This window comes from Plodia interpunctella, chromosome 9 (genome assembly GCF_027563975.2).
Source record: "Plodia interpunctella isolate USDA-ARS_2022_Savannah chromosome 9, ilPloInte3.2, whole genome shotgun sequence".
Lineage (NCBI taxonomy): Eukaryota > Metazoa > Arthropoda > Insecta > Lepidoptera > Pyralidae > Plodia > Plodia interpunctella.
The window spans coordinates 1,924,618-1,952,321 of NC_071302.1; the positions used below are offsets into that span (position 1 = coordinate 1,924,618).

General features: G+C 38.1%; 1 protein-coding gene across 18 annotated transcripts; it reads left to right on the forward strand.

The window, feature by feature from the left end:
• Positions 1-27,297, forward strand: Syp (Syncrip). 18 transcript variants are annotated; one of them, XM_053750104.2, is made up of 18 exons: positions 1,811-2,133; positions 2,563-2,772; positions 3,024-3,135; positions 5,517-5,710; positions 8,118-8,245; positions 8,654-8,754; positions 9,205-9,345; positions 12,775-12,910; positions 14,691-14,824; positions 15,793-15,864; positions 16,345-16,494; positions 17,310-17,455; positions 18,362-18,447; positions 19,882-20,024; positions 22,228-22,341; positions 24,730-24,886; positions 25,762-25,811; positions 26,347-27,297. In XM_053750104.2, the coding sequence occupies exons 3-17, from the start codon at positions 3,025-3,027 to the stop codon at positions 25,782-25,784; spliced, it is 1,836 nt and encodes a 611-aa protein (XP_053606079.1). In that variant the 5' UTR covers positions 1,811-2,133; positions 2,563-2,772; position 3,024; the 3' UTR covers positions 25,785-25,811; positions 26,347-27,297. The 18 variants fall into 18 exon arrangements, with proteins under 18 accessions (XP_053606075.1, XP_053606072.1, XP_053606079.1 ...); XM_053750097.2 differs by lacking the exons at positions 12,775-12,910; positions 25,762-25,811 and adding an exon at positions 13,494-13,629 and having other exon boundaries at positions 1,810-2,133; XM_053750096.2 differs by lacking the exon at positions 25,762-25,811.
• The last annotated feature ends 407 nt before the right edge of the window (positions 27,298-27,704 follow it).

Here is a 27,704-nt window from a genome sequence, read left to right on the forward strand (position 1 = left end):
TTTGCGAATGTAGTGGGTAGGTAGATCAGTTGCGGTGGCTTGCTATGCTATACTTTGCAAAAATGTTATGTTATAATGGACAACAATGCAATTTATACATGTGTGTGTTCGTAACGGATAATCAGTGATTTTAATAAGATCTAACCTAATCGGGTAAGTAGAAATTGGACAATATTTTCATTTACAAACTGGACTAACTTAATTTTAAAAACTATGTACCTAATGAGGCAATTATGAATAGTAATTTACACCCACCTGGGTAATAAACACAGGTACGTATCTATCTATTCACTATTTTCTTTCATTCTCTTGTAAATGAACGGCTGATTATAGGTACCAAAGAGAAAAATTACAAACAATTACATAATAAACATTAAATAGGTCATAAAACACCTTGTTTAGGTCCGATTAATGTTGACGTCACGAAAAAACAAGCCGAAAATAAACAAAATAAAATTTAGAACAATTTGAATTGACACCTTCATTGAAAAGTTTTAGTGAATGACTCATTCAAGAATTTTTACACTATGGACATTTCTATTTTTACTATTCATTCAATTTTGCATTCTAATCCGGAAATAAATAGTGTTGCCCTAAATTCCTAATATTACACAATTGTTTTACCGGTTTTTAGAGTAAAACATATTTTTTACTTATAATAAATATATTGTTACAAAATCGTTTTATGCATAATTATTTGTTTAGTTTCAAATTAAACGAATCTAATTCTGTAAACTTCACATAGAATCTATTGTAAGAAATTAAAGGCGTGAGCGAAATCTTTCTCAGGAACATCCAACGTTGGCCGGATACTCGGTGAGAGTTCATTTTACTGCAATATTTTAATGCTATTGATATAAGAAAATGTGAGAAAGGAAGTGTGTCTGTCGTGCTGCTACAGACACCCGTGTTTTATAAAGAAATGAAGAGTATATGGTCAGCTACACGATTTTCGACATGACAGACTTATCGAGTAAGATTCATATTGGCGTCGGGTTGTAAGGGCTTAGTAAGAACCTTGTCTAAATAATACGAGGCACCCGCAGTAGCCGCCCTACCTACCCAGATATTGCGGCGGATACAGATCAGAGTTTCTTACACATGCACATGAAGTACAAAACGAAGGCCAGTTTTAAGTATGTGTATGTGTCGCGAATACATACGGCTTCGATGATCAGCAGGTGTAAGCGAACTGAAGTAAGGGGTTACTGCGATTAACTCTTTTATCCCTTCGTTTCCATATCAAAGAGTAATGAACCTTGTTCCACTATTGGACCATGTCGATTAGTAACCGTGTGATCTTTATAGAGTGAATACACGTATAATACAATGATTGCTAGTTGATTCAATTTAAATTTAAATTTGAATCTGTAAGTCTTAAAAATTATCTTATAAGTACGAATAGTTGCTATATGTTCATAGGTATAGTGTTTTCCAATTTATATTAGTATATTAATTTAAATATTCATATAAGAAAATACAAAAACATGGTTGATTTTACGTATTACAAATGGATATTATTTTATTAACATAAATGTTATGTTAGGTGATTATTTACGTGTAACTATATCTACACATAAATAAGATACATTAAGTGAAAGGTGTGATATATTAAAAAAAAAAATGCAATAACAAAGGCGAAACTCCGAGACTCTGACAGTGAATCGATTACGAGTAACGAAGGTCAAAGGGTTTGCAAGTGTGCGTATGCATGCAAGTATGCAGCGAGCTCGGTACGGCGTCGTCGCTGCTGCACCGCCGGTTGCAACACCCTCCCCCCCTCACTCTCGGCTTCTCGCTCGCCGCCGTCTTGCCGCTAGCCTGTCTCACCTCGCGGCCGGCAGCCTTGCGCGACGCGCCGCGCTCTTTCACATTCAAAATTATTCGCAACCATTGCAAAAACTCTCTGTGCAATAAAATTTTAATTTTATATTTCGATGCGGTCGCAATTGGTCTTTCAAGCAGAGAGATTGTTAAATCATTTAAAACAAATTAAAGTGCCTTTAAAACTTTGAATGCACTCCTCGTTGCATGTCCCGCGCGCGTCGTTATGAGAACCCCGTACCGGCGGTCACGTTGACGTCGCGCGGTGCCGCCATATCTGTCTCGGCCACTATCTAGCAAAATTAATAGGTAATTATTTCAATATACAGTGCTCTTAGTATTTTTTTTTTCATTTGGTGATTGTGAAATATAGTGTTTTGTAACTTCTGGAATTTCCTCAATTCTTTCCAATTGGATTCTTTTTGGAAATCGAGGGTCGCGCCGCCGGCCGGTTCTTATCGGGTGCAATGCAGTTGCAGTCTCAACTTATTGCAGTTTTGCATACAGTAAAGATTCATGCGCGGAAAGTTTCTAGTGTTTGTATTTTGTTACAAAAGGACTGTAAAAGTGATTTAAAGTGAATATTGTTGAAAGTGTAAAGTGTAATAGTTTATAGGGAGCTGTCACAATTTACTCTGCTGTGTTATTTCGGTCATTGACCGCCGGATTTCGCATCTTCTTTTATGTTAGTGCCGTGTTCGATTTTTTTTTCATAATTTTTCGATTTTTCGTTTTTAGGCCCTGCTAAAAAGATAGTGTCCCTTCACTACAAGAATACAATGACCCGCGCATTCGGTTTTTGAAATTTATCCTTCACCGATGGAATGAGGAGTGCAAAATACCATTGTTTCACATTTTCATATGTTTGAACATCATTTGTTTTTTTGTTTTTCGGACGATTAGAGAGCAATCATTTTCTTCCAAAATTACAAAAATTACAATTTAAAGGTAAATATTTATTTATGTAATTTTACAAATATTAAAACTAGTAAGTTTATGAAGTATTCAAGTATAAATGCGTGGCCTTCTTGATATTTTGATGACATCACCTACGAGGTATACGAGGTCATAAGGAGTTCCAGCATTTAGTGCAGGAATAACTCCATCAAAGATATAACCAACTTGTGATAATTCTGATGCATAAGTTGCAGTAGAACAGTGCAGTGTGTGTATTCCTACATGTAAAAAAATTTGTGCAGAATGGCGGAGGGTAATGGAGAAATATCCATTGAAGAGGTACCTGGGAAGGACTCCGAAGTTGGCCGAACACCGGATTACCGCAAACTCATCGACTATGGCTTGGATCCTAAGGTAGGCCTCAAGTCAATTATTTTGCATGTGTTTGACTGATTAAATCTAATGTTATAGTTATAGATTACTATTTACACAATATTTCCACTGATTTTACAAATAAAAAGCAAATTGAGTTTGTTGCGAACCCAAATGAAAAAAATTTTTTTCCTTGTATGACTTGTCCAAGTAACCATTTTTGCTTACATAATAATTTGACACTTACATACTACTATGGATAGTGTATTAATTAAACAAAAAAAAATATTTAAAATGCATATTTTCAGTCTGGAACATTTGTCGGCTTGTTCACTTTAAAAATTTTAACAATGTCTCTTGTTGTGCTTTGGAAACAAAGGCAAACCTTTATTTATAGATATCAGGAGATGTAAAAGGCCACTTGGTATTAACCTTAAAGCAAATTATCAGTGCTGTAATAAACTTATTGGAATCTTTCTTGGACAAATTTACATGTCAATATTCTTATAAGAATCTTTTATGAACTTATTAACATTTGTAATAAGTGTTAGTAATTATTTTCTCTATTTTTTTGAGACTTAGGTATTCCATGGACATAATATTTTTATTAATTATGTAATGTAGTTTAATTTACTCTACCCATTTATAAATTTGTATTACCCATGAGGTTACTAGTTTGGCATGTTATGTAAATTTATATGTTATTACATATTTCTTAATCTGTTACCAATTGTATAAAATATTTACCTTTTACAACCTATAAAGCCTTTGGAATGAAAAAAAAATTGGAACAGAATAAGTTATGTTGAGTCAGAATATGAGTAGTTTGACCACACCTATAATTTCTTATATACATATATCCTAATGTTTTGTATGAAACATGATGTACATGATGCAGGTGAATGTAACATGGTGTACAGTTGAATACATAAGTGAATTGACCATATGGTCTCTACTAAAATGTCGTTTTTTAAAAATAAACATTAGGCCCAACAAGTGCATTTTTCACATGTCCAAAAGTGGGTTCTGCTTAGCCAGTTAGATTTCAGTTTGACCACACCTCACGTTTTCTTATATCAGTGTACTGTTGATAACCAGTATTAACGATACATACGTGTGCCATTTGCAATGCACTTTCACTGCGATACAAAGTGACCTCTGCCATTCTTATCTCTGTTCAGTACCTGCAAAAACATTCATACATGCTTAAAAATTGTTGCTATGTACCTTTGAAGTTTATAAAAAGAATTGATTTTAGCTCGTCAGTCTTGCCGTTCATAAACATCAACCGCGAGTCTTAATAATATGTAAAAGGTTACTCAAATGGCGAGTTGAGTAAATTCAAAAACTAGCGAATAAAAGGCTGCATACGCTTTGCCAAGTATGGAGTTCTGAAGGTTGGCGAACAGAGCGGACAGGCAACAGAGGCTAGACGGGTGATTTTTCTCGACAGCCTCTCGGCTTACGCGCGTTTCACCACGTGGTAAAAGGCGCCGACTGGTGGAAAATTTCTGAAACTGGCACGGCGTCGCTGCGCTAGAAAAGCGCGCGAATACACGACCTATCACAGACGCTGTGACACTACCTGGGTATTTCCAACTAGACCTGTTTGCATGACGTTCAGTTGAAATACCAAGCCTCTGTATTGTGCAATGAAAGTAGGCATACTCGCCTCGCCTACAGAGATGAGCTAACACGCCTAACGCCTCAGTGATAAGACTATGATTCACTACTTTGACTTAGATTACCTACTTGGGGTTTAGTACTCATTTCTTATCGGAGGATGATCCCAACTCGATTAAACACATAGAATACTAAACCTTACTCTATTGTCTAGACTTCCAGCCATTATGGCTTCTGATAGCGGACACATAATACTTAAAATTCTACTAAAAGATCTACTAAAACATAGCTAAATATTAACGATTTTGCAATTATACCTATTTGCTGCTGATGATAATGGTCAAATGGAGTGCAGCTTGTCTCTCGATGTTTTCCTTCATCGAAATAAGGTGGGGGTCAATGAAAACTATACTATACACGAGTCTGACTGGTTTACAATCTCATGTGGTCTTTATCAAAATTATTACAGTATCAGAATGGCAACTTTCAAATGTCCCATTATCAGAATGACTACTGTACCAAATTTACTATTTTACCATCGATACACATGCGTCTCAACCACAGACATGAGTAGGGGTCTCAACCTTTAGAAAAGTTATTTTTTGGTTTTCTAGAGGAGGATAAAGACTTGACAAACGTGGCTTCTTAGGACCTTTGTCCTTTTCGGGGTAGAAAAAGCCAAGAGTTGCGAAACTCGAAGTCCACATTTAGCTGTCCAAGCTGTCTTATGTTGTATGTCGGTGTGTGTCTTATATTTTTAATTAGTAAACATTGTCTAATGAAAGGTCCCTCGTTTTCAGGTGGCTGCAAAGCTGGACGACATTTATAAGACTGGAAAGCTAGCGCACGCGGAGTTGGATGAGCGTGCGTTAGATGCCTTAAAAGAATTTCCATCCGACGGTGCTTTAAGTGTACTTGGACAGTTTTTAGATTCAAATCTCGAGCATGTATCTAATAAGAGTGCCTATTTATGTGGAGTCATGAAAACTTATAGGTAAGTAATTTTTTCGCTTGGCAACACAATGAAAACATTGGCGGGGAGCCAACTGCAGCCTCCTATTTGGGTCGCAATCTCGAAAAATTGATTTGACACACTACAATAGTCAACCGTTGGAATTTAATTCCGAACGAAATTATATGGACCACTGGTTCGCCAGACGGTAGGTATTGATAATTTGTATTTTTTGTCGTGTCGTCTTTGCGGCCATTCCAGTAACAATGACTTGAATATTTCCCAAGAGATCTTTGTCCTTTGTAGGAGGTTACTAATATGCGTCAAATTAGCACTTCTTGCTGAAAACTGCACAAAGGGGAATGCACCTTGTTATCTATAAATTATTTCTTATAACATATGTTTATCGTTATGGAATGGACTGGAGTTTATTGCTCCAATACGAAGATCGAAAATCGAGAACGTGTATTAATAATATCCTCATAAAGCCATATTGCAATAAAATATTCTCTGATGGCATCTCAAAATAATATTATGGATAGTATTATCAGATACTGATGTTGATACGACTTGCTATTAAACTATCTTTAAATGTAGATTTTATCATTAGAGCATGACCGGATTGGGAGATCCGGGAGCAATAAAATATCGGCTGAATCCCCTAATTTTATGAGTAAATAGAAGGAGCTGGTGCAAGTGAAAAGTAAAACGTTATTGTAAAAGTGCGATCACTGATAAATAAAACGTTGCTTTTTGAAATTGTTCCAAAATGTAATGGTCGCCGCAGGTCCTCGACATTCGTATAATTTTTCGACATTCTCGTTTATATTATTTCATGCAATTTAAAGAAGTATTGTTATTCCGGAGCTATTCTAAATTTGGACCATGCAGTCCAACTTACGGCAAGAATAAAATTAAAAACTTAAATCATGATATGCGGCTGAATTTCTAGAGATGTACTGTACAGAGTCCATTCATTTCTTATGTAAGGAGGAGATAAAATATCTCTTACAGAAGAAATATTTCTTAAGGAGATCCTAGGATAGTAGCGCCCTCCCCTAAGGCGTTAGCTCCTATGAGATAACTACAGCTCCAATAGATCAAATTTGATATTATATTGGTTATTAACCTGTTCACTTACATCTGCGAGGTTCTTAAGCTCGTTAGCAAGTCTGGCCATGTGACCTTATACATATTTTTATTTCGAGATATCCGCTATATTTTACGACCGTCGATGGCGAAACAAGACGGAATTCCCTAAGCATTCAGCTATTGTAGTTCCAAGTTTTTGCATGATTATAATCTTGTAAGCGCATAGGCTATCTATTTTGTACCTATATTATTTTCTACCTTACCTATTTTGTTTAAGTGCAAATTGCAGTAAAAAAAATATTAATGAGTAGGTCATGGTTTTGAACTATAATTTAAAAATGAGGTATTTAAAAAAACAACTCAGATCATCAGGGAAACATTAAAAGAAATAACAAACAGTATAGTGTGAAGGTTTAACTTTTGTTATATCTACATAATATTAATTCAAATAATAAGTGGCTAGCTTATTGCTTATTACAGAATAACTCTAGTCGTGTTTTTAAATAATAACATCCTTTGTTCTATAATGACTAATATAATAATTACTAAATACTCGTCATTGTCATATGTATTGGTGTTATTCAAAGATACATAGGTTTACGCCTAGTGTTTTAAATTTTTATTTTTATTTAGTCATCAAACAGTCATATGTAATTGGTAACGTATGAATCTATTTTGCCAATACCTCAAACTGGAATAGTAGATTAAGTAGATTATTAGATAAGATCTGAAAGGCAATTCCCTTATGAGGTAATTGGCTATTCGACAGGAGGGTGAAAAATTATGTGTGGAGGTATTTAAATAACCAAACACGATAATTAAATGTCACATTAATTGATCACTTTTAAGATTTACAATTTTTTAGGTCTCATTAATTATTTAAATTAATTATTATTAAGTATTTTAGAAATGCTTTTTGTCTTCAAAATTCGTGACTTCGCAAGCTCCTTATATACTTTGTTTTTGACATTAGTAAAAAGTATCTGATTTAACTATTTGGAGAATAGCCAATAAGAACCGAATGCATCGAAGTCTTTCTAAAATTTAAAATATGGACACAGCGATACATAACAATACTTACAATAACAATATCGTCGCATTTTCTTTTTGATATTTAATCTCGCAAAATGTACTGAACAGATTTTAATAAAATTATAAAACCTGAGAACCACACTTGTGGAAACCGTACAAAAATCCGTTCGGTAGTATGAGCTTATCGCGTTCATATGCGACAGGCGCGACAGGGGTACTTTATAATATCTAATGATTTAACACGTTTGACATGAACAAGTGCCTGTGAAGGTATAATCCCTGAAATAAAAATGGTGTGACTGTGACAAGAGATGCGGTGTTTCAGACAGAAAAGCAGAGCGGGTGTGCAGGGGGCGCCGGCGCTGGCGGCCGCGGTGCCGGCCAAGGGGCCCGACGAGGACAAGATCAAGCAGATCCTCGCTCGGACCGGGTACACGTTAGATGTCACTACAGGTTAGCATTATAATAGTTTATTTGCCACAAACAAAAAAAAAGCATTAGAATAATATTCGCCACGCCTTAAAGATATTACAATTTGTGAATAAAAAAATATTTTTTTAATAGCCCACAATGTGTCCCACAGCTGGGTAAAGGCCTCTTTGTCTTCCAAAGGTCTCTATTTTAAACAATTTGTTGCCAACCACGCTGAAACTTGAAATAGAACATAACAATTTTTAAAAATTTTATATTTGCCATATACATTTTGAGAGATCTTCTAGCATTCAACGCGTGACAAATGTATGTGATGTAACCGTTGAAGGGTTCCCTCGTTGGTCGCCAATGCTGGGTGCACCATTAGGTGCACTAATAGGCGAAAAATAGGTGTATTTTTTAATTAACTGTAGTACTTTTGTCTTGCAGGTCAACGCAAGTATGGCGGGCCTCCGCCGGGCTGGGAGGGCGGCACGCCCGGCGCCGGCTGCGAGGTGTTCTGCGGGAAGATTCCCAAGGACCTCTACGAGGTAACGACCACCGTCCAAAGTACTCTTAGACATAGAAACCTATAGACTCAGATTTAGTGTATGACCGAAATGTAGTCCATAGTTCTTTTTCAGAAACTTTTGGTTTTGCAAGGCCCAATCTGCCGCTTTGTATGAGATAAATAAATAAATATGTATCGACAAATCTCACAGATTGCGTTAACCGCAAACTAACTTTGAGACTTGTTATGGGATACTAACTCAACGATATTATATTCTATGAAAATAGATAAAGATGTTTATTATGATTTATCATGTCATGCTACATGCGTATTAAGAGATTAAAAGCCTTAATGGCAACAGTAGCATTCCGAAAAAGGGTTGACGTCAGACTCAAATTCGCTGCTGAATATTAAAAAATTACATTCGGCAATCGAGAGTAGGCTCAGTTGAGAGAGAAGGAGAGAGAGTAAGACGGCAGTGGGCCCCCAGGACGAGCTGATCCCGCTGTTCGAGCGGTGCGGCACGATCTGGGACCTGCGGCTGATGATGGACCCCATGACGGGCACCAACCGCGGCTACGCCTTCGTCACCTTCACCACGCGCGACGCCACGCAGCGCGCCGTCATCGAGGTTTGTATACGCTCCACCACAGCCCCACAGCTTCACGCCCGTACACAGAGACAACTATACACTACGTTTCGCTCGTACAAGAAAGAGAAACGCGTACTATATATACAGGAGTAAGCGGGATAGAGTGCTAATGTCTTTTGTCCGTGTGCCCGGTACAAGGCCCAATCTACCGTGCTGTATGAGATCGCCCTGGTTGAATGGTAATCTTCCATCTCATTAGGGTACGCGAGCCCTTTTTTAGCCAAAAGCAATTGTCAAAAGAATACATATAGACAATATGTGCCCGAGTGAGAGACGCTGTTGTCTATCAAATTAGAGTAAATTTAATACCTGTTTTAAGTAATTTAAAAACGCGATAGTTTAAAATTAGCTAACTTCTTTCAAGACTAGGTCCATCTTTATCAAACTACACTATTTTTGGCTCTCTAAGTCATTTATCTGCGATCGCAATATTCCATGTAAAATGTCAATGTGACGTATCACCTCTGGCGTCGGTAGGTCATTAGATTCTGATGTCGCTTATTACAGAGGGCGAAGTTCGGGTATGCATTTCACTCCTCACCATCGAATCGGTTCGGAGTGAGACTCAGTGAACCAATCACATTGCAGTATGGTTGACGTTGCGTCACAATGGCGCACTGTGATTGGTTAGCTGCGTCTCACTTTGAGTCGACTCGATTGTGAGATGTAAATAGCAAAACTGCGCTACGCACGGACGTGAAACAAAAAAAAAAGGATCATAATAATAATACATGTAGTTATTGTCCGTAAATCGTAATTGCGCGCTCAAAATAAACTGTTTATATGTGGTTAACAGTCTTTATTTCTGATGTCTTGATTGTTTTAATGTCGAAAGGATTTAAATTCAGTTCCGTATAGAATATTTGACTACTAATACTTTATCTGTGACACTTGATGCATGCATAGAGTCCGCGCCACGAATATGTAAGTCAATAATAAGATCTAGCCATGTTGCTGTTAGCGATTCTAGCGCCGCGTTTGCCGAACTACTATTGTGGCGAGTGAATCTTGTTGCCCCGCGGTATTATAATCATGTCTAGGCACTGCAATAGATTTTTTTTTTAAATTTTTGAATCCTTTTGACATGATTTGTTTTATGAAGGAATGGTTGTTCCACTTCTCGTAATGAAAAATCGTGTTCGTGTTTAATGTACTGTAAATATTCGGGATTTAATGTTGCTTTTATTGTTTTGAGGGGAATATTTTTCATCATTTTGCGAAGTAACTATTCCTGAGTTTTGCCGCGGCATCGGACAACTAACATAATTTGTCATTCGCTCCGTCTGTTTGTAGGTTGACAATTTTTGGTTCGCGCATAAACTATTATAGATCTATCTAGGCTCAATTTACAATACGACCAATCACCCTATATGATATCGGTCATGAGCCGATCCATTAATCTGTCGAAGTTTTCAGGAAATGACAAATTTTTGACATTGATCTATTTCAAATTTTCTTTCTGAAGCATTACATTTTGATTCGGTAATACTCAAGTACATGTACTCAATTGATATCTAGGTCAATGTTAAAAAACACTATTTACACATTAGCGCGTACTTGCGGAAATTAATCGCACAAAATTTTTGAATTGAGGTCATGGCAGGTATGCCCGATTCGTCATCGTTCAAGATAAAAATACTCCACGCGCTAAAATTTGTCGACCTGCAAGCTTTACGATTTTGATTCAAAAATTGATGCCAAAGTTCATCGCACTGTCGAATGCTCCTTTTACAACCTTGATGATTCGTTTGACCCAAAAGTGCGATTGACGGCACCAATTTTAGACGTTTATTTATATTACATGGATGTTATCGTACTTATCTGTAAACGACATATACAGCACACTATCGCAAGAAATTGCATTCCGTTATCAGTAAATTTCAATTGGTAACACGAAATTGAGTCAAAAGTTAGCCTTTTGTTGTTTACTCTGTTACATTTTAATGTTTGATTGGTGTATTAATTTGAAACAAAATTTATTCTAATTTGACATCTACTTTCCAGGTGAATCGCCGAATGTTTAAGTACAATCCCAAAGATTAACAGAATCACAGCACATGCTGCCGACGGTTTGGCGATTTCTATTTGTCACTCTATTTATATTGTCATAAGAGTTATTTTAATTTGACCAATTTACCCGCGTCGTAATTGCATTATCTATTAGTTGAATCTTTCGAATCTATACCTTTTACTGTCTAATATAAGGTCTAGATTTGAATAGCGATTATTTCGGCAATTTACATTATCTTACCAAATAGTTCTGAAGTCACCAAACCAAGGCGTCACTTGCAAGACTACTAGTAATCATCAGTATTTTTGCAAGTCCCAATCATTTGCCTGTCGATATAGTCAGTCACATTGGGAGACATAGATTTAAGCTTCTTCTATCATTTTAAAGCATGATATTAATATCCCACCACTCGGCGGCCACTTGCATGGTAATTTTAGGCGTTTTACCAAAACCACATGACGTTTCAATGGCGTACATTGACCTATTTTTTGCACTCCTCTGATCATTAGTTCTGTTTCTTTTTCACAGTTGAAACAAATGAACTGTGCGACTGAATGCGCAGACATATACGTGAAGGACTAGGATATATAAATATATTGTACTATATTGACTCGTCATCTTTTTGGTGTTCAAAATTTGTATATTGTCTTCCACGCGTTTGGCCGCCATCTTTGTATAATCACTGATTTGTGTAAAACCCAATCAGGGATATGTGAGATCTAAAATTCAAATTTGCTTTTTATGACTTAGAACACATAACTGAGACACTTACATGAACTCCTTACGAACAATTTTTCACTACACTACACTTTATTTTTTGACTGAAATGTCCTACGAAACGTCAGATGTGTTATAAGTGAAAACAGTTCGCTGAAGTCTTGTTAATAAACATTCTAAAATTCTATAAATAATATTTTAAATTGATCACATATTTCTGGTTTATAATTATTGTGCAAACATAACTCCTATAATGATCTAGCCTCGCTTGTCCTGAGATATCATCCCTTACTGTTGCACCTCGTTCAATTTTAAGTTGCTTTGACTTTATTTTTTTTTTTGTTTCCATCACACTTATGCTTCTTTTTATTTTCACTTCATCAAACGGTCCACTTACAGGGTTAACTTTGAATTGGCTTCGAAAAGTTCTCCAACTGAGAACTTTAAGATCTCAGGCTCTCCTCTTTGCTAAATACAACACTTTGGCTTATCATCAAAGACAGTTAACTCATCCGATTGGCTCTAACCGTCATGTTTCGGGCGATCTGCGCGCGCGCCTCATCGTAACCTTCAAAATTCATCAAAACTGCAAAATTCCCGTTTTTCCCGCACGGCGTCGGTCGTCGGCCCGGACCAACCGATCACTTTTCAAAATTGTTCCCTTGTTATTTTTCCCACAGCTCGATAATCACGAAATAAAACCAGGGAAGACTCTGAGAATTAAGATTAGCGTTCCGAATCTGCGACTTTTCGTCGGCAACATTCCCAAGTCTAAAGGCAAAGAGGAGATACTGGAAGAGTTTGGTAAATTAACAGGTAATGTCATTGAATGATTAAGTTATGGTGGGTTGATGCGTGGGCTTGGTGTGGACCGCTGGGTGCCCGCTTGCTCTGGTCTGCTGCGGCGATGTGCTGTTGTCTATGGTCACGTCATTCATAGCTACAGCCGTGGAGGTGTCGAAGCTATCAGAGCTATATAAGTATTCAATATCAACTAGTTATCGCTGTTCCCTTTTTTCTCAAAAAAAACGAATCGATTGTAATTTTTTAAAAACGTCAAAAAATGAGCTACCCTTTCAGTTTATCTCAACTATTATTGTCAGAATTTACACATCACCATGTCTGGCAATCGTACACACCAGAATCCGATGACGTGACCATGGAACAACTTAGACCCTCCCGGGTCAGTAGGCAGCACATTGTTGTACCAGGCGTCCCGCTTGGTCCGCTCCCCCTCCCGCTGCACCGTCCCCCCGCCTCCGCCCCCGCCCGCCCCCCGCCCCCGCTCCACTGCGCTCCCCTCCCCCACCCCCGCGTCTCCAGTCATTGGGCCCGGAGAGGCCGCCGCTGCGCGACTCTACCCCGGCCGTTGGCTATTCTCCCTCGATTGTTCTTGCAGCTGAATGATTATGAAATTCGAAAGGGGAAAAAGATTGGCGTTACAGTCTCCTTTAACAATCACCGGTTATTCGTGGGGAATATCCCTAAGAACCGAGATCGGGACGATTTGTTTGAGGAGTTTACTAGGCACGCACGTAAGTCCTTGTCGAATTCATAATAAGTGCTATTCGGTTCGTAGTGGCGAGGCGCGGTGGTCGCAGTGAACCTTAGTCGCAAGCATCGGAAATGGTTGTTAATATTGGAAACCATTGCATAAAAAGTCTATCACCCATTTTATTCGTAGCAAAATTTTGAGCCGATAGATTGCCATCTATTTTTAAATGAGGCTCTAAAAGTAATTTATATTTGAAAATATAAAAAATATCTTTATAGAATGTCATAGAATGTCACTAGGATTTAAGCTTAATATAGGTACATAAACATTATTATTTGTTACATGCAATTTAGTCTTCTTCATTCGCGTAAATGACACACTTCTAATACCAAATCTTATCGACTATTCAGATCTAAATTAGAAGTATTCTTGCATGCCCCAAAATTTCGTACACATAAGAATTGGAATGGTTGTGAATAAGGGTATTTAAGCCCATTGCTGAAACGGCCGCCGCGCCTCGCGTACTGTACGTTTGAACTATAATTGATTGATTGGCGTCGAGAATGCTCACCGTAATGACTGGAGAATCTTGCTGTTGTTCTCTAGAATAGACTTCTTCAGTGCCGTATATGTTCTCCTGAAATATTGTTTGATTTGCTTAATATTTTCGTAGCCTTGAAGGAATGAATGCGCGAGGGGCAGAGGGAAGCTTGTGTTGTGGTCAAATTGGTAATTTTTTGTGACGACATTGAAGTCTGGACTGGTTTCCGCGATCTTTGTTCTCTGTAAGGATTGTGCTTTTATCAATTGATCTAGTGTACGATAACCACAAATCTCTTCACTTTAATTTTGTGATATTAATCTAATACTAGAAATGTCTTTGTTAATAACAATTTAGTAACGTTTAAGAATTTACTGATTTTTTTTACCAGAGTTAAAAGTATAATTTGCACGCAGGAAAGAGATCGCGGGTTAAAATCCAACTTAGTTATGTCCCCATCGCAAATTGTCAGTTTAACCACATCACTTAGCATTAGCTATAAATCGATTGTAACACTAGGAGCACGTCATTCCGCTATTGTAATCGTGGTGTGTTTGCAGCTGGCCTCGTGGAAGTAATAATATATAGTTCGCCCGATGACAAGAAGAAAAATAGAGGATTTTGTTTTTTGGAATACGAGTCTCACAAAGCTGCGTCGCTAGCTAAGCGCAGGCTTGGCACCGGTAGAATAAAGGTATAACCTTAGGCCTAAGTATTAATATTTGTCAGTCGCGTGGATCAGAAAGAATTTTCTCGAGCATGTTTTAGAAGTGTCAGAATCTTTGCTGCTGGAAATGTAGGATCAATTAAAATAATGATTATTTTAATTCAATACGCAGTATTTAATTTAGTCTGTGGGTAAATACTTGCAGATCCAGTTAAGATTTTTTATTTCATATTATGTATATCTTTATCCTGAAACTTTAATTCTGAGAAATTTTGAAATGTTCTCGACTTTCAACTTTATGTAGCCATTAAATTTATGTAGCCATTAAATTCTTTCCGTTCCACGATCCGTTTTAGACAATGAAACTATTTTAAATGTATTAATATTTTTCATTTTTCATCACCATTGGATAGCAGCTGGCTAGTCTGAAAGAATTAAGTGAATTTCATTTCTAGGAATGATCGATGTTGCATGGAATGTATATACATGTCTCCATTAGTCGTAGTACCGCATGAATATTTAATTGTATATTATTTTTAAGGCTTGTATTAAATAAGTCGAACATCCACGGCTATCTACATATTTATTATCATAATATGGAAAATAAAATTGGTCTAAACTATTAGACCTAAACTAACCTAGGTCTAAACTATTAGACTGTATGTCTACTAAGACATACAGTTGTCGCAAAATTGCAGGTCTGCTGCGAGAGAGAAAATAAGAAAGGACTTATTGAGTTTGTACTAAAATATAATTTTGTACGGGCTCAGTAACTTAAATTTATGTATGGTTCACATGCAATTTTTCTTTCATTGATTCGTCATAGTTTACGTTGGATATATACGAAAAAAAAACTCTTTCATTCAAAGTGGATGTTTGACTTAATCCTTTTCATATGTTAAGTTCTTCAAGACATCGGCTGAATTTTGTTTATACCGCGGCATATGTCAGCATTGCGTGGGTTATTGTGTTAATGTATATATTTATGTAAACAGGTTTGGGGCTGTGATATAATAGTGGATTGGGCGGACCCTCAAGAAGAGCCCGACGAACAAACTATGAGTAAGGTAAGGGTTTCTAATAGGTTATGACCAACTAAGATGTTTTGGTTCTAAGTAGATTTTTCTCGAGTGAAAACCGAGCGTCTGCATGGTATGAAACCTCCCCGGTCTGAGCAACTGCCAGGATCTTTAATATCAAAAATCAACAGTGATGCATCTTGGGAGAGAAATTGAAATTCTATGGATGATGACGGATGTTGTTCTTTTGGTAGAAACTGTACAAAATAGTAAGAGCTAATACATTAAGTACTTAATTGGCGGGCCGCCACGGTGTCGCTATCGTAAAATCGTAATAAATTATAAACCTCGGGAATTCGTGAAAACCTACATAAATCCGTCTGGCAGTTTTTGATTTTATCCCGTTCATACAGACAGACAGTCGCGACATAATACCACTAGCTTCTTCTAGAGACATCGAAATTTGACTTTAATATTTCACTGATCACAAAAAGTGTTCAGCATTCTATACTTATCGTGTGTGCTTAGGTGAAGGTACTATACGTGAGAAATCTAACACAAGAGATATCAGAAGAGGCGCTGAAGGAGGAGTTCGAGCGTTACGGGACCGTCGAGCGAGTGAAGAAGATCAAGGATTACGCGTTCGTGCACTTCGATGACCGGGACTGCGCAGTAAAGGTAACTTAATAAATATATAGGGACAAATCGAACAGATTGAGTTAGCCCATGGGTGAATTTCACGTCGCACATTTTCTTGAATAAGCATTTTTTTAAATTAAACATTTATAAAATTAAAATTGTACCAATACTTTACTTATTTATAAAATAGAATAACTAAATTGATTACTGTGTATGGTACAATTTAATAAACACTAATGATAGCCCACGGCGGCGTTCAAAACGCTCGTGAAATTCACCCATAACTCGATTCTTTGAATTTGAGTTTCCATGTAAGCGAACCCGCTGTCGAATATACTCTTCTGTCATAAGCTTTTTATATAAGACTAGCTGCGCTCCGGGGCTTCGCTCACGTGGGAATTTCGGGATAAAAAGTATCCTAAGTATTATTCCAGGTTACACCCGTGTACCAAATTTCGTAGCCATGGGTCCGGTAGATTTCTTTTTGGCAATGGCAATTGAATGGACATTTGCCTTCTCCATTTATGTAAATAATGTGGGTCTGAGTACGCCGTGCAGGATATAGATAGATCATTTATCCCTTGCGACATGCTGATACAGCGATGCTATAGTAATAAGGTATAGCATACGCAGTGAAATCCGGGTTCAGCGTAAAAAATCCTCACATTTGGAAGATTCGGCTGTGATTTTATAACTGGTCTAACGTCAACTCTCTTTGGGAATGTAATTGTTGCCTGACAGTGAACGACGCTTAATAGCTTCGTAAAACATCAAAGGAAGAAGTGGTTCCTATTCTAGTGCAGAATCACACGCCAGAATATTCTTCATGTAACGCGTGGTATATGTGATGGCAGGCGATGCAGGAGCTGGACGGCAAGGAGATGGGCGGGGCGCGGCTGGAGGTGTCGCTGGCCAAACCGCCGTCCGACAAGAAGAAGAAGGAGGAGATCCTGCGCGCGCGCGAGCGCCGCATGATGCAGACGCTTCACGTGCGCGGCGGGTGAGTGCGCCGCGGCGCTGGTGTTCGCTGCTGGTGGGGGAAATAAATAAGCGTGCTCCGATATATACATAGAAATTTGAAGTTAAAAACGTGTAGTTTTATATTCTGGTTTCTTTAGTCTTTGATGAACTTTTTTTGAATTTTTTTTTTTGCCTTTTGATCGTCTATTTTGTTTCGGAATCGTTTAATACACCACGTGTTTCAGCGAGCTAAAGTTTACATCTCTTACCATTGGCAAATGCTCGCACCAGAACTCAATTTCTCATTTTTTTTTATTCAATAAATGTAGGGACCAAGAATTGGGGTAAAATTGCTTGTTAAATTTATTTCTCCTTTACTGTCGTGCACGTATTATTTTTATTTGACTGTTTCTTGTATCTGTTTTGATTTCCTTTCTTATTTATTTGTTGTCATTACTTATTATTTGCAAGCCCACAATTATTCCGCAGGCGAAACGCAAATTTAGATTTGGCCACGAAAACTAAAGTGTATTTATGACACAAAAGTTATGTCCCAGTTTCTCTACAATCTACTTGTGTAGCTATTTCAATATCTATTTGTAATAGAGCACATAACATTGGCATCCCGTCTTCAATTTCAATAGTTTTCATAAGTTGTAGAAATAAAGTACAGATTTTTGATTACCAGTTGCATTACATTACATTTATAGTTGGATTACATACTTAGTATGAAATGTCCCGCTATACTATAGAGTTTAACTGACACACATTATTAGTAAAGAAACTCGATAAGAAGCAGTTGTATAAATAGCGATTAATCTAAAACATCATTAGTTTTCGTGGTCGTGCACTAATAGAGTAGAAACCCACGTGCGTTGCGCTAGCGTTCCGGGCAAAGGCAAGGTTGAGCTAGGAGCAACGATAACGTGTGGCTATTAACCGTCAGATTTGATTGGTGCAGCTGCTCGCCCGTGCACGCGATGCGCGGGCGCACGCCGCAGCCGCGTCCGCCGCAGCCCCGCCCAGACTATGGTCAGTATTGACGACATTCGCCTTCTGACTTGTACGACGCCGCTCCCAACAATATGACCTTAATTATAAGGACATTACGCACAATATGACTTTCTCCGAGAACATACGCAAAGGACATCGCAGATTAAAATTTGTTAACTATGGAAGACTTGTCAATGTCAACGCTGTTACATCAAATGCTAGTGCTGTTCTTTATCGTGGTAACTTGTATTACGCTTGGGCATCATTTCTTGAGGTTACATCGACCACAGCGAGCTGTCCGCCAATTTGTTGTCAATGTGAAGTATGTTTACAGAGGACGCTTTTACAACTCAAATTTTGCCGGATGGGAGCGGTGTCGTATGAATCAGCTATGACATTACACAAATACATATTACTCGGATTTTGGGGGTGAAGACGTGGGATACGATTTTGAGCTGTTGTCATTGTTCTTTTTGTGTTTGACTATTTTATGCGGTGAGTTTATTTAATGTGCATTTAATCAGTTTCAATGTTATGAATATTTATCATATTGAAAAGGTAGCGTATCAAAATCTTATTCGACTCCCCACCTAAGAATACATGAAACACAAAGCACTTAATTACTACCTACGTCTTAATACTGAAGATAGGTCGAAGGACCCCGATAACCGTTAATATTTGTTTCGATCAAAAGTGGTGGATTTGTCCCTCGGTCTATCTGCAGAGTAACCCCACAGATGACACATGAAGTGTACCCACACGGTGTGGTCTCCACGCGCACACTCGCACATCCGCTACTTTCCCTACTAACAAGATGGCCGCTACTATACACTGTGGATTACCCGTTTCAGTGCTGCCATTAACATCCCTAGTATTACCATAACAAAAAATAAATTGAAGTGTATCGTTAAGGCCACACAACATGTTTCATTAACGCTATCTCCTAGGCTAGATATTAATGAGCTAGGACTAGGTACGTGCATGGTTTCAGCCGAAGACGTAGAACCAAGTTTTTTTGAGAGGTAGGGCATACAGGCTTATGAACAGACGAACATTTCCATCACTGTGTTGTAACAAATGACTTAATGCATGCGACATTTTACATCGATTCATAACATTTTGATGACAGATGTCTTCAGACGTCTGGAGTCGTCGTTTAGTAGTAGATCTCGGTGGTGGGAGAAGTCCATGTGCGAACCCGAAGTGCAGAGATGTCCTTAACAGGCAGAGAGCATGTTTGATGATCGAGGGTTTGGAGGCCTCGATGCATGTAGTTTGACGACGTACGGCGAGCCCCGTACCCGATGTGTGTGAGCGAGAAGGAAGGTGTCGGAGTTGCCCGTTTGAACCCAGTTAAGTGACAGCATGCGTTCCAAAAGTACGAGTGTCGTGGAGTCTCGCAATGCCGCGGTAGATTGTAAGTTAGAGTTAGTTTAGCTTAGCCTCTAAAAGGCCTGTGTTGTGTGTTTATAGATTATGATTACGACTATTACGGGTACGGTGATTACCGAGGTGGCTACAATGAGCCATTTTACCGGTACGATGAGTTCTATTTTGATTACTCGGGGCCACCGCAACCGTCCGCCGTCCGCCAACCTCCCAACAGAGCGCAACCGGTGGGTCCCACACACACTCACTAATTATCACTCTTATTTACTAGTCACTAGTCGCTGTACTCATCATTCGGTTTTTTGAGTTGCCAAATTTTTTTTTTCATGTTGTTTTTTTAATCCCATCCACGAATGGAGTTAGTGACTCGGTAAAGACTAGTGGTGTAAAAGACTCTGTCTTTTAAAGCCTATACACTCGCCTCGATAATACGGGACTTAATCTTAGCGACAAAATTGTTTATTAAAAAGACATCTAAAACCTAATGAGTCTAAAAATATGGCTCCAGGACAATTTCAATGCTCTGTGTTTATAAAACTGCCAAGCACCATGTAAGCACATTTTATTTTGTGAGGCGAAAAGAAGCAACCTTTTTTATTTTTTTAGGGTTGCAAGTCAAAGTTAGAATGCCGAAGGCCTTATTCAATTTTTATAAACCATGTATTTTCTGGAGTTGCGAGCAAAAATAAGCCAGAACGACAGTCTCTAAAGTCGTACGATATATCGTACTTTAAAAATAAAATGATAATGTTTGTTTTGTCTCCACAACATCAGTAAGCATAATGATAAATATTTTGATCACTATAACTGAACTAAGTAGATATCCACGAGACAAGAGAACCTGTCTTAGTACTTGTCAGTAACTATCTAGACAGAACAAGACAATTCTGGCACTTAAACAGAGTCTAGACCCATTAGAAAGGCGTTAAGAGAGTGAGTCTTAACCACTAGACGGTAGTGTGTAGGCCTGACGGTGGTGATGTGAAGCGGCGGGCGGGCAGGCGGGCGCGGGAGTGCCGCGATCGCACCATCAGGTCTACCTGCGCCGGCCCACTAACACGCCCAACACCCGCCACTGCACACGCTGGTGCCAAGCCCAACAACTTGACAAAGTCTCAACGCGGAACGTCACTGTCACTAAATGTCATTGTGAAAAGTTGGCCCTCTTCACGTCGCTTTAACAAAATTTCATTTTCGAAATGTTATTCATTTTTTTCTCTATTGAGACTTAAAACCAAAGTTCCCAGAGAGGGAGAAAATGTAGAAGACATTTCGCAAAAATGACGTTTTGGGAAATTATGCGAGAGACCGTATTTTTCACGATGCCATTTCGCGAAAGCGTCGTTTTGCGTCAAGACCTTGACAAAGACGATTGCGTTATCGAAGGAATTTGATTTTAGGCAGCTTACATACGATGCGATCTGTTGTATGATTTGAGCAAGATCATCAAGTTCGGCCATTTAGGTTCCCGCTGTTGGGACACTGGTCTTCCCTATGGATGGACAGAGAAAAATGACCCAGTTAATAGAAAGAGAAGTGAATACTTCCTTATCTGTTCTATATCTTTAACGTCATATATCTGATTATATCCTGAATAGAACCTCTTGCGCTCGTTAAGATAAGAAACAATATACGCGTAGCATCTCATGCTATCTTGCTCAGGATCATATGGGAGGTGGAAGATGGCATGATATGTTGCACGCCAAAAGTATAATGCAGTATGCAGACTACACCGCAATCGTATTGGTGGAAGGTCTGTCATGATGGTGAAATAAAGCCGGCCAGCATCTCTTTTCAGAAAAGCTTATATGGAATGCACGAATGCCAAACTGGATAAAATGTTATATATAAGCTGAGCCTCGATGTTCTCAGATATTACGTTCGGCGTTAATTTTAAATATCCATAACCATGTGTCTCAAATATTTGGGCCGACACGTAAGGACAGATTAAAGATCGTATCAATTCCTATCGATTGTTTAACGAATCGTCTTTGAAAAGCTAGATTGCTAGTATAGACCATCAGTAAAGTCAGTCCGCGTCGGCGTTAGTATTTGCAGTGGCGCCCGTGTATATTGTTTTCAGTTGCCATTTCACGTTTGTACCGCTTGAGGTCACCGCGCCCCCATCTCGTAGCGCTTCGCTTTGCTTGTACTAGTGTTGCCGATTGCCGATCGATAGTCCATTATCGATATAGTTTATTGATAGTAACTAAAGCAATAGTATCGATAGTATTGCACTAATTCGATAGTGTTACTTGAATTCTATTGATATCCTAGATTTTCCAAGTCGATAGTAAAACTATTGATTTTTCGGCAACACTAGCTTGTACTAACCCGATAACACGCTTGGAGCTCGCCCCACCCCGCACCCCCGTGTTTTCCGCAGCTTGGGACGCTCGAGTAATGTTTAATTTCTCGTTACTCAACGAGGTAGAGAATATGTTAAGAAGACTTACTGACCCGCTTGGTAAATGCCTCACTCAGGACGATGAGCTCGGAATCGGGCCCAACTCGCTTTACTACGATCTAACCGGAGGCATTCAGGTACCGTTGATGTTTCAAAATTAATAAGTGTACTCTATTAGTAGGTAAACTTTAGCGAGGCGTACTCTATGATCAGTAAATCTAGTGAATGTTAATCTATGTTTAGAATGTAGCTATAATGTACTATTATATCTAGCTTATTGTTAAAAATTATAATTTGGATCTAGAATGTTCTTGACTGTTTGGTCGCTTCATTAGGTACCTGATTGTTTCGCAAATTTGTCTATGAAATTATCTAAACGTACGTAAGTTTTAGTGTAGCATAGTCGCGGCAAAGACGTTTAGTTTCGTATTTAGATTTAGTGTCGTAGCGTCATTGCCACGAAATATAGCGAACGTCTTGAATTAGATCTTTTAGATTTAGTCCTTTCTGTAGTACTTATGACTACTACCTATATTCAGTGGTTTTGAACCGCAAGGCGACTGTAATTGCATGTATTTCCTATTAATTTAAATTTAGCAAGACAAAGTAACCTAGGAAACCAAATGTTTTATTAATTTCACAATTATTGTCTTTCTGAATTATATAGTTCGTAGTAAAAGTTTTGATCAATCCTGATTTTGAAAAAAGTTGGTGTGTAGTTTAGTTGCATGTGTCATGTATCTAACACACACTACAATAATTTATTTTTTAAACTAAGCACACTTAAATTTCTTATTTAAATTGTGGAAATTTCTTTTCTTATATAACGTCTGCTTATGTTTTTTTTTTTCATAACAAATATTGATCAGATCTTTCCAGCATATTTTTAGTTAGTCTTGTTTCTATAATAATATTAAATCTAATATTACTATAAGAACAATGACGTAAGCTAACTGTTGCATTATGCAATTTTATTTCGTAACTCGTTTCGTAATTCGTTGTCACAAAACGCCTATTCACGGTTCCAACGCGTCATCAATTTTAATGTCGGAAATGAAAAAAAAAACAATCTCCATTGTATCAGTGCATTTTAAGAGGCGGGGCTATAGATATAGGCCCTTTTATTGGTCCGTTGACTGCATGCGTGATGCACTATCGCATCGCAGCTGCAAGCGTAGCATCTGTCATTTCTAGTCCCCTCCATTATTTTGAATGCACTTCCTATGGTACCTTGTCACAGTAACATCCATACTTCCGCAAGATTTTATTAATCCGCATTAAATATTGATAAAAACATTTCAATTTAAATATTTAATTGGATAGATTTTGTCTGCTAACGACATTCTTACTTGCAATTGTTATTCTAATATGTTTGTTGTAATATTTGAGAAGTATTTATTAAAAATTATTGGCCTTTCGCAAGTAAAGCGAAATGTGTATAAATTGTTAATCGGTGAGATTATTTTTATAAAGTGGGAAGTCAAGATAATTGACTAGTTATTAGCTAATATAACATTGCGAATCTTAAATATAACTTATTTTAATATAATATTTATATTGTATTCACATCACGAACCTAATGCGACAAAGTCCCGCAAGATGTTTCCGACTCCGCACGCACCATGCACTGTTGCACCAATTGCATTCCCGCATTCTCGTAGGCGGGATATTTCTATCCTATTATCTTATTTTTTGTCGACAAGGGCGTGAACTCACTATCGCTCGACCTATTTTCCTTCAACCTTATTGGCCCATATTCTCTAAGGCGATTTTTTGATTGAAGGGCCAAGAGATAGAAGCTATATGCTGATTATCACTGCTTTTATTCTTTAGGATCTTCTATAGAGATTTTAGCTATATCGGAACGCTCTTGAGATGCACTTTTACATTAGCTTTGACATAAATCATAGACAAAGCATAGATCATAGATTTGATCTGTAACTATTCTAGCGTTAATTGTAAGAAATGTTTAGTGGGACCGCGTTAGGCTTTTGTGAGTACGTAGATACAATTCTGAACACGATTGCACGAGTTCAATCTGCAGTTGAAGCAGACTGCTAGTCTTATTGGATTCTCATTCTAATCAGTATATTTCAAAGTCGAATAAGAAATATTCCAAATTCATATTTTGAATTTTGATGTTACTAAATTGTCATGTAAACAATGACGTGCAGTCTGCCGTTGTTGCTTTACTTTGCCATGTTCAGACTGAGCGAGTAAGCTAATGGGGAGTGAAGAAGACTTCTTATTCGAGTTGTGTCAAATGCAAAAAAATTAAGTGTCCTTCATAATTGCAACCTATTATTAATCTTGCCATCTTTTTATATGGCGTAAAGTCGACAATTTGTGCCCACGGTTGACACCTGATGCCGATAACCGCGAAGCTGTCTCCTTTGCCTCTTTTGATGAGTTGTAGTTATAAGAAGTTATAAGAATAGTCCCAATAGTTGCTCGCTCAGTAAAAAGCTGGCTTGCAATCGTGTTCAGCATACATGAACACTAGTCTGAAAGTTGGGTGTGCTCAGGGAGCTGGGTCGTGTGGGACGGGCGGGCGATGGGCGCGGCGCGGGGGGGCGGCGGCGGGCGCGGCTGGGCCCCGCTGTGGTGCGCGGCGCGCCGCGCGTGGACGCCGCACGCCCAGCGCCATTCGTGGCAACCCGCGCGCCAAGCCAAGTTTACCAGGTGAGTGCTATGCTAAAGTCGCACAGTAGGGTAGTTGCCATCAAGTCAAATCAGATACTTTTTTCCATGTGTCGAAAACAAAATAATAATGGGGCTTATGACAGTGGGCACAAGTGACGTCACAAATGTCAAAAGCGTCTAAATAGTAATAAAAAAAATGTTACTATGATTTATTCATAGTTAAATAAAAAATTAAATTAAATTGAACTTTGACTATCGTGTTCATTATGTGAATGAATTTATACATTGTATTTTATACATAGGCAACTATCCTATTATTAAACAAAGGCGAAGCGAAGGCGAAAATATTTCTTATCTGTGTTTGTAAAACTACACACGTGACCTGAAGCGTTTTCTAGAGATACCACTGCTATCCATCTCCTTTAGTTTCTGTGTGTGGCGACTTTCAAGGATGTATTTTGATTTAGCTGCCGCTGTCTTATCTCTGAGCTCCGAGGGTCCGACATTATCCGATATGTGGCAATGAAAAGGGAAGCCTATGCCCTGCTCGAAAACTGTTGAGAATTATATTTTTTCAAACGGATGCCACACTATTCTAGTAAACTTAGTCTTGAATGACAAAGTTTATATATCGCCGCATAAAATATTTTTTTCACCATTAGTGCGTTTTCTCGTGGCGCGACATCTAAATTTGTTGTTTGCTTAGGAGTAGATTTGGCTGCAATAATTGGAAAATGCAAAATTTGATCTATGTCCTATATTGCTGAATTATCATTTTATAACTTCCTGGGTGGCCAACAACCCAGTACATAAAACCAAATTCAAAATTGTAGCTACGAAAACATTGGACTCTTTTCTTTTTTTCGGTCGAGCAAATCATTGCCTTGATAACTTTCTGGAAACTTCTATTTCAGCATGTTTGATGGTTTGCGTCTAATCTGGATTATGATACTTTTGTATATCGGTAAATATCCTCACCCTATCCTCACACATCACCCTAGTTACCCCTCTGAGCAGGGCTACCACAAACTTTAGCTTTGTACGATGACTTTTCGATCGAACAGAGTCCCATGTTTTCTTAGCTCTCGTTAATAAAGTTTGTGGGAGACCTTCGTAATCTTTGTAAATTGCTGGCATAAATCTGGCTACGCTTATTGTTAAAAAAGTAATTACAATTTTTTTATTTTATTGATTTCTGACGTTAAATGCCAGGTCATCAATTTACTACATATTCTTTGTACTTAGCTAGAAAGTAGTTAAAAATCCTAGTCCTTTTATAGTTTACCTAATATATAATACCTATCCGACGATGGTCTAACTAGGCCATCACTTATCATTTAATTTTCAAGCCAGAATAGATTAAAACTTTACATATCAGTCATATCCTGACTTGAAACTAGCATCTTAAGGTACCTACTTGTTGTGTATTAGTTAGTGGAGATAGATCGTAGAGGCAACTGTTGTCCCTTGACTAGAAGATATAACCGTCGTGTTTTCAGGCAAACGTAAATACGACGGGGGTCACCAGAACCAAGGGGGCGAGACGAAGCGGCGGCTAGGAGCGGCGGCGGCGGCGGCGGCCGGTTGGGGCGGGCCGCAGCCGGCGCCGAGCTAGTCCCCCGGGCCCGCGCACGGATGACCCCTGTCTGGAGACACGACAAGCTGCGCAGGGGAGCCCTCGTCCGAATGACGCGCCCGCTACGTCCGGTCCCCGCTCTGTACCGAGGGGATCGCTCTTTTTCTATATAAATGTGTTTTTTATTTGATTTTCAATTTTCGATTTTGTAACGCATCGATTCCGTAAAAATCTTAAAGTAGGACGTTATGAAATGTTTCGAATGTAAGTTTCCCGTTATGCTTATGTTTTTCAGTCGTATTAGTCGTATATATTATTTAATATATACTTTATTATACGTGAGGCGCGGCCGCGGTTGCCTGTTTGCGGTCGCGCGCTCGGGTCGACGACCCATCGACTGTCTGTTTTTTTAATACATGTTATTCAATATATTTTATTCCCGCGAACGCATTTTGCGATGTGATGTGTATTTTAGCAGTAATTATTATATTATAAGGAGTTTGACTGTTGTTTTTGACATACTTACAACTTAGGTTACATGAGGATGAATTAATGGAATGAAATGAACTCGACTCTAGCAATTACGGCTAAAATAAAACCACCCATGTCTGTATCGATAACATTTCCGACTTAGTTCCTGCTTTAGTTTTTTTGCTTTATTTTTATTACATACATATTTCCCATTAAAATGCATTAGTGTGAAGAAGTAGTATTGTAAAGTCAGGATTTCTGTAATGTTTATTATACTCTACTAAACTTTTTTGTAATTCGACCACATAGCGCATGTCCATACTGTTAGAACTCGACTTGTATCAATCTTGTATCAGTTTAATATGTGGAATAAATTTGCAAAACTGTGTTTGCCTTATTATAACTACTCGTTTTCTTTCTTGATCCCTATCACGTTTATTGCGCCGAGAAACCTGTATAAACTTCATTGTTGGAACAACTCAACAATTAAGTTTGTTTTGTATGACAGCTCGACCGAAGCGGTAGAAAGTCTCTGAGAAACACCTGTTGCAGTTAATAATGAGAAACTTATAAAAAACTAACTTTATTTTAAAAACATTTTACGATTTTACTATATTGTTGCAGTTTCTCATCATGAGAAACTTAATTATACAGTAATGCTCGTTGCATTGCAAAGTTGTTCGATTCAAATAAATAATAGTTTCAAACCAAGTAGGTCCCTTCAGAAACTTTTCAAATGAAGCCCTATGAGATCATACATGAAAATCGATGCTCACAATCTGTTAAACTAGGGATCATCAGAATAAAATA

Bases quoted from the DNA above. Each gene is read 5' to 3' on its own strand.
- Syp (XM_053750100.2), top strand. From the start codon at position 3,025: ATGGCGGAGGGTAATGGAGAAATATCCATTGAAGAGGTACCTGGGAAG. The intron at 15,865-16,344 runs GTAAGGGTTTCT...GTGTGTGCTTAG, and splicing joins ACGAACAAACTATGAGTAAG to GTGAAGGTACTATACGTGAG. The intron at 17,456-18,361 runs GTGAGTGCGCCG...ATTAACCGTCAG, and splicing joins ACGCTTCACGTGCGCGGCGG to ATTTGATTGGTGCAGCTGCT.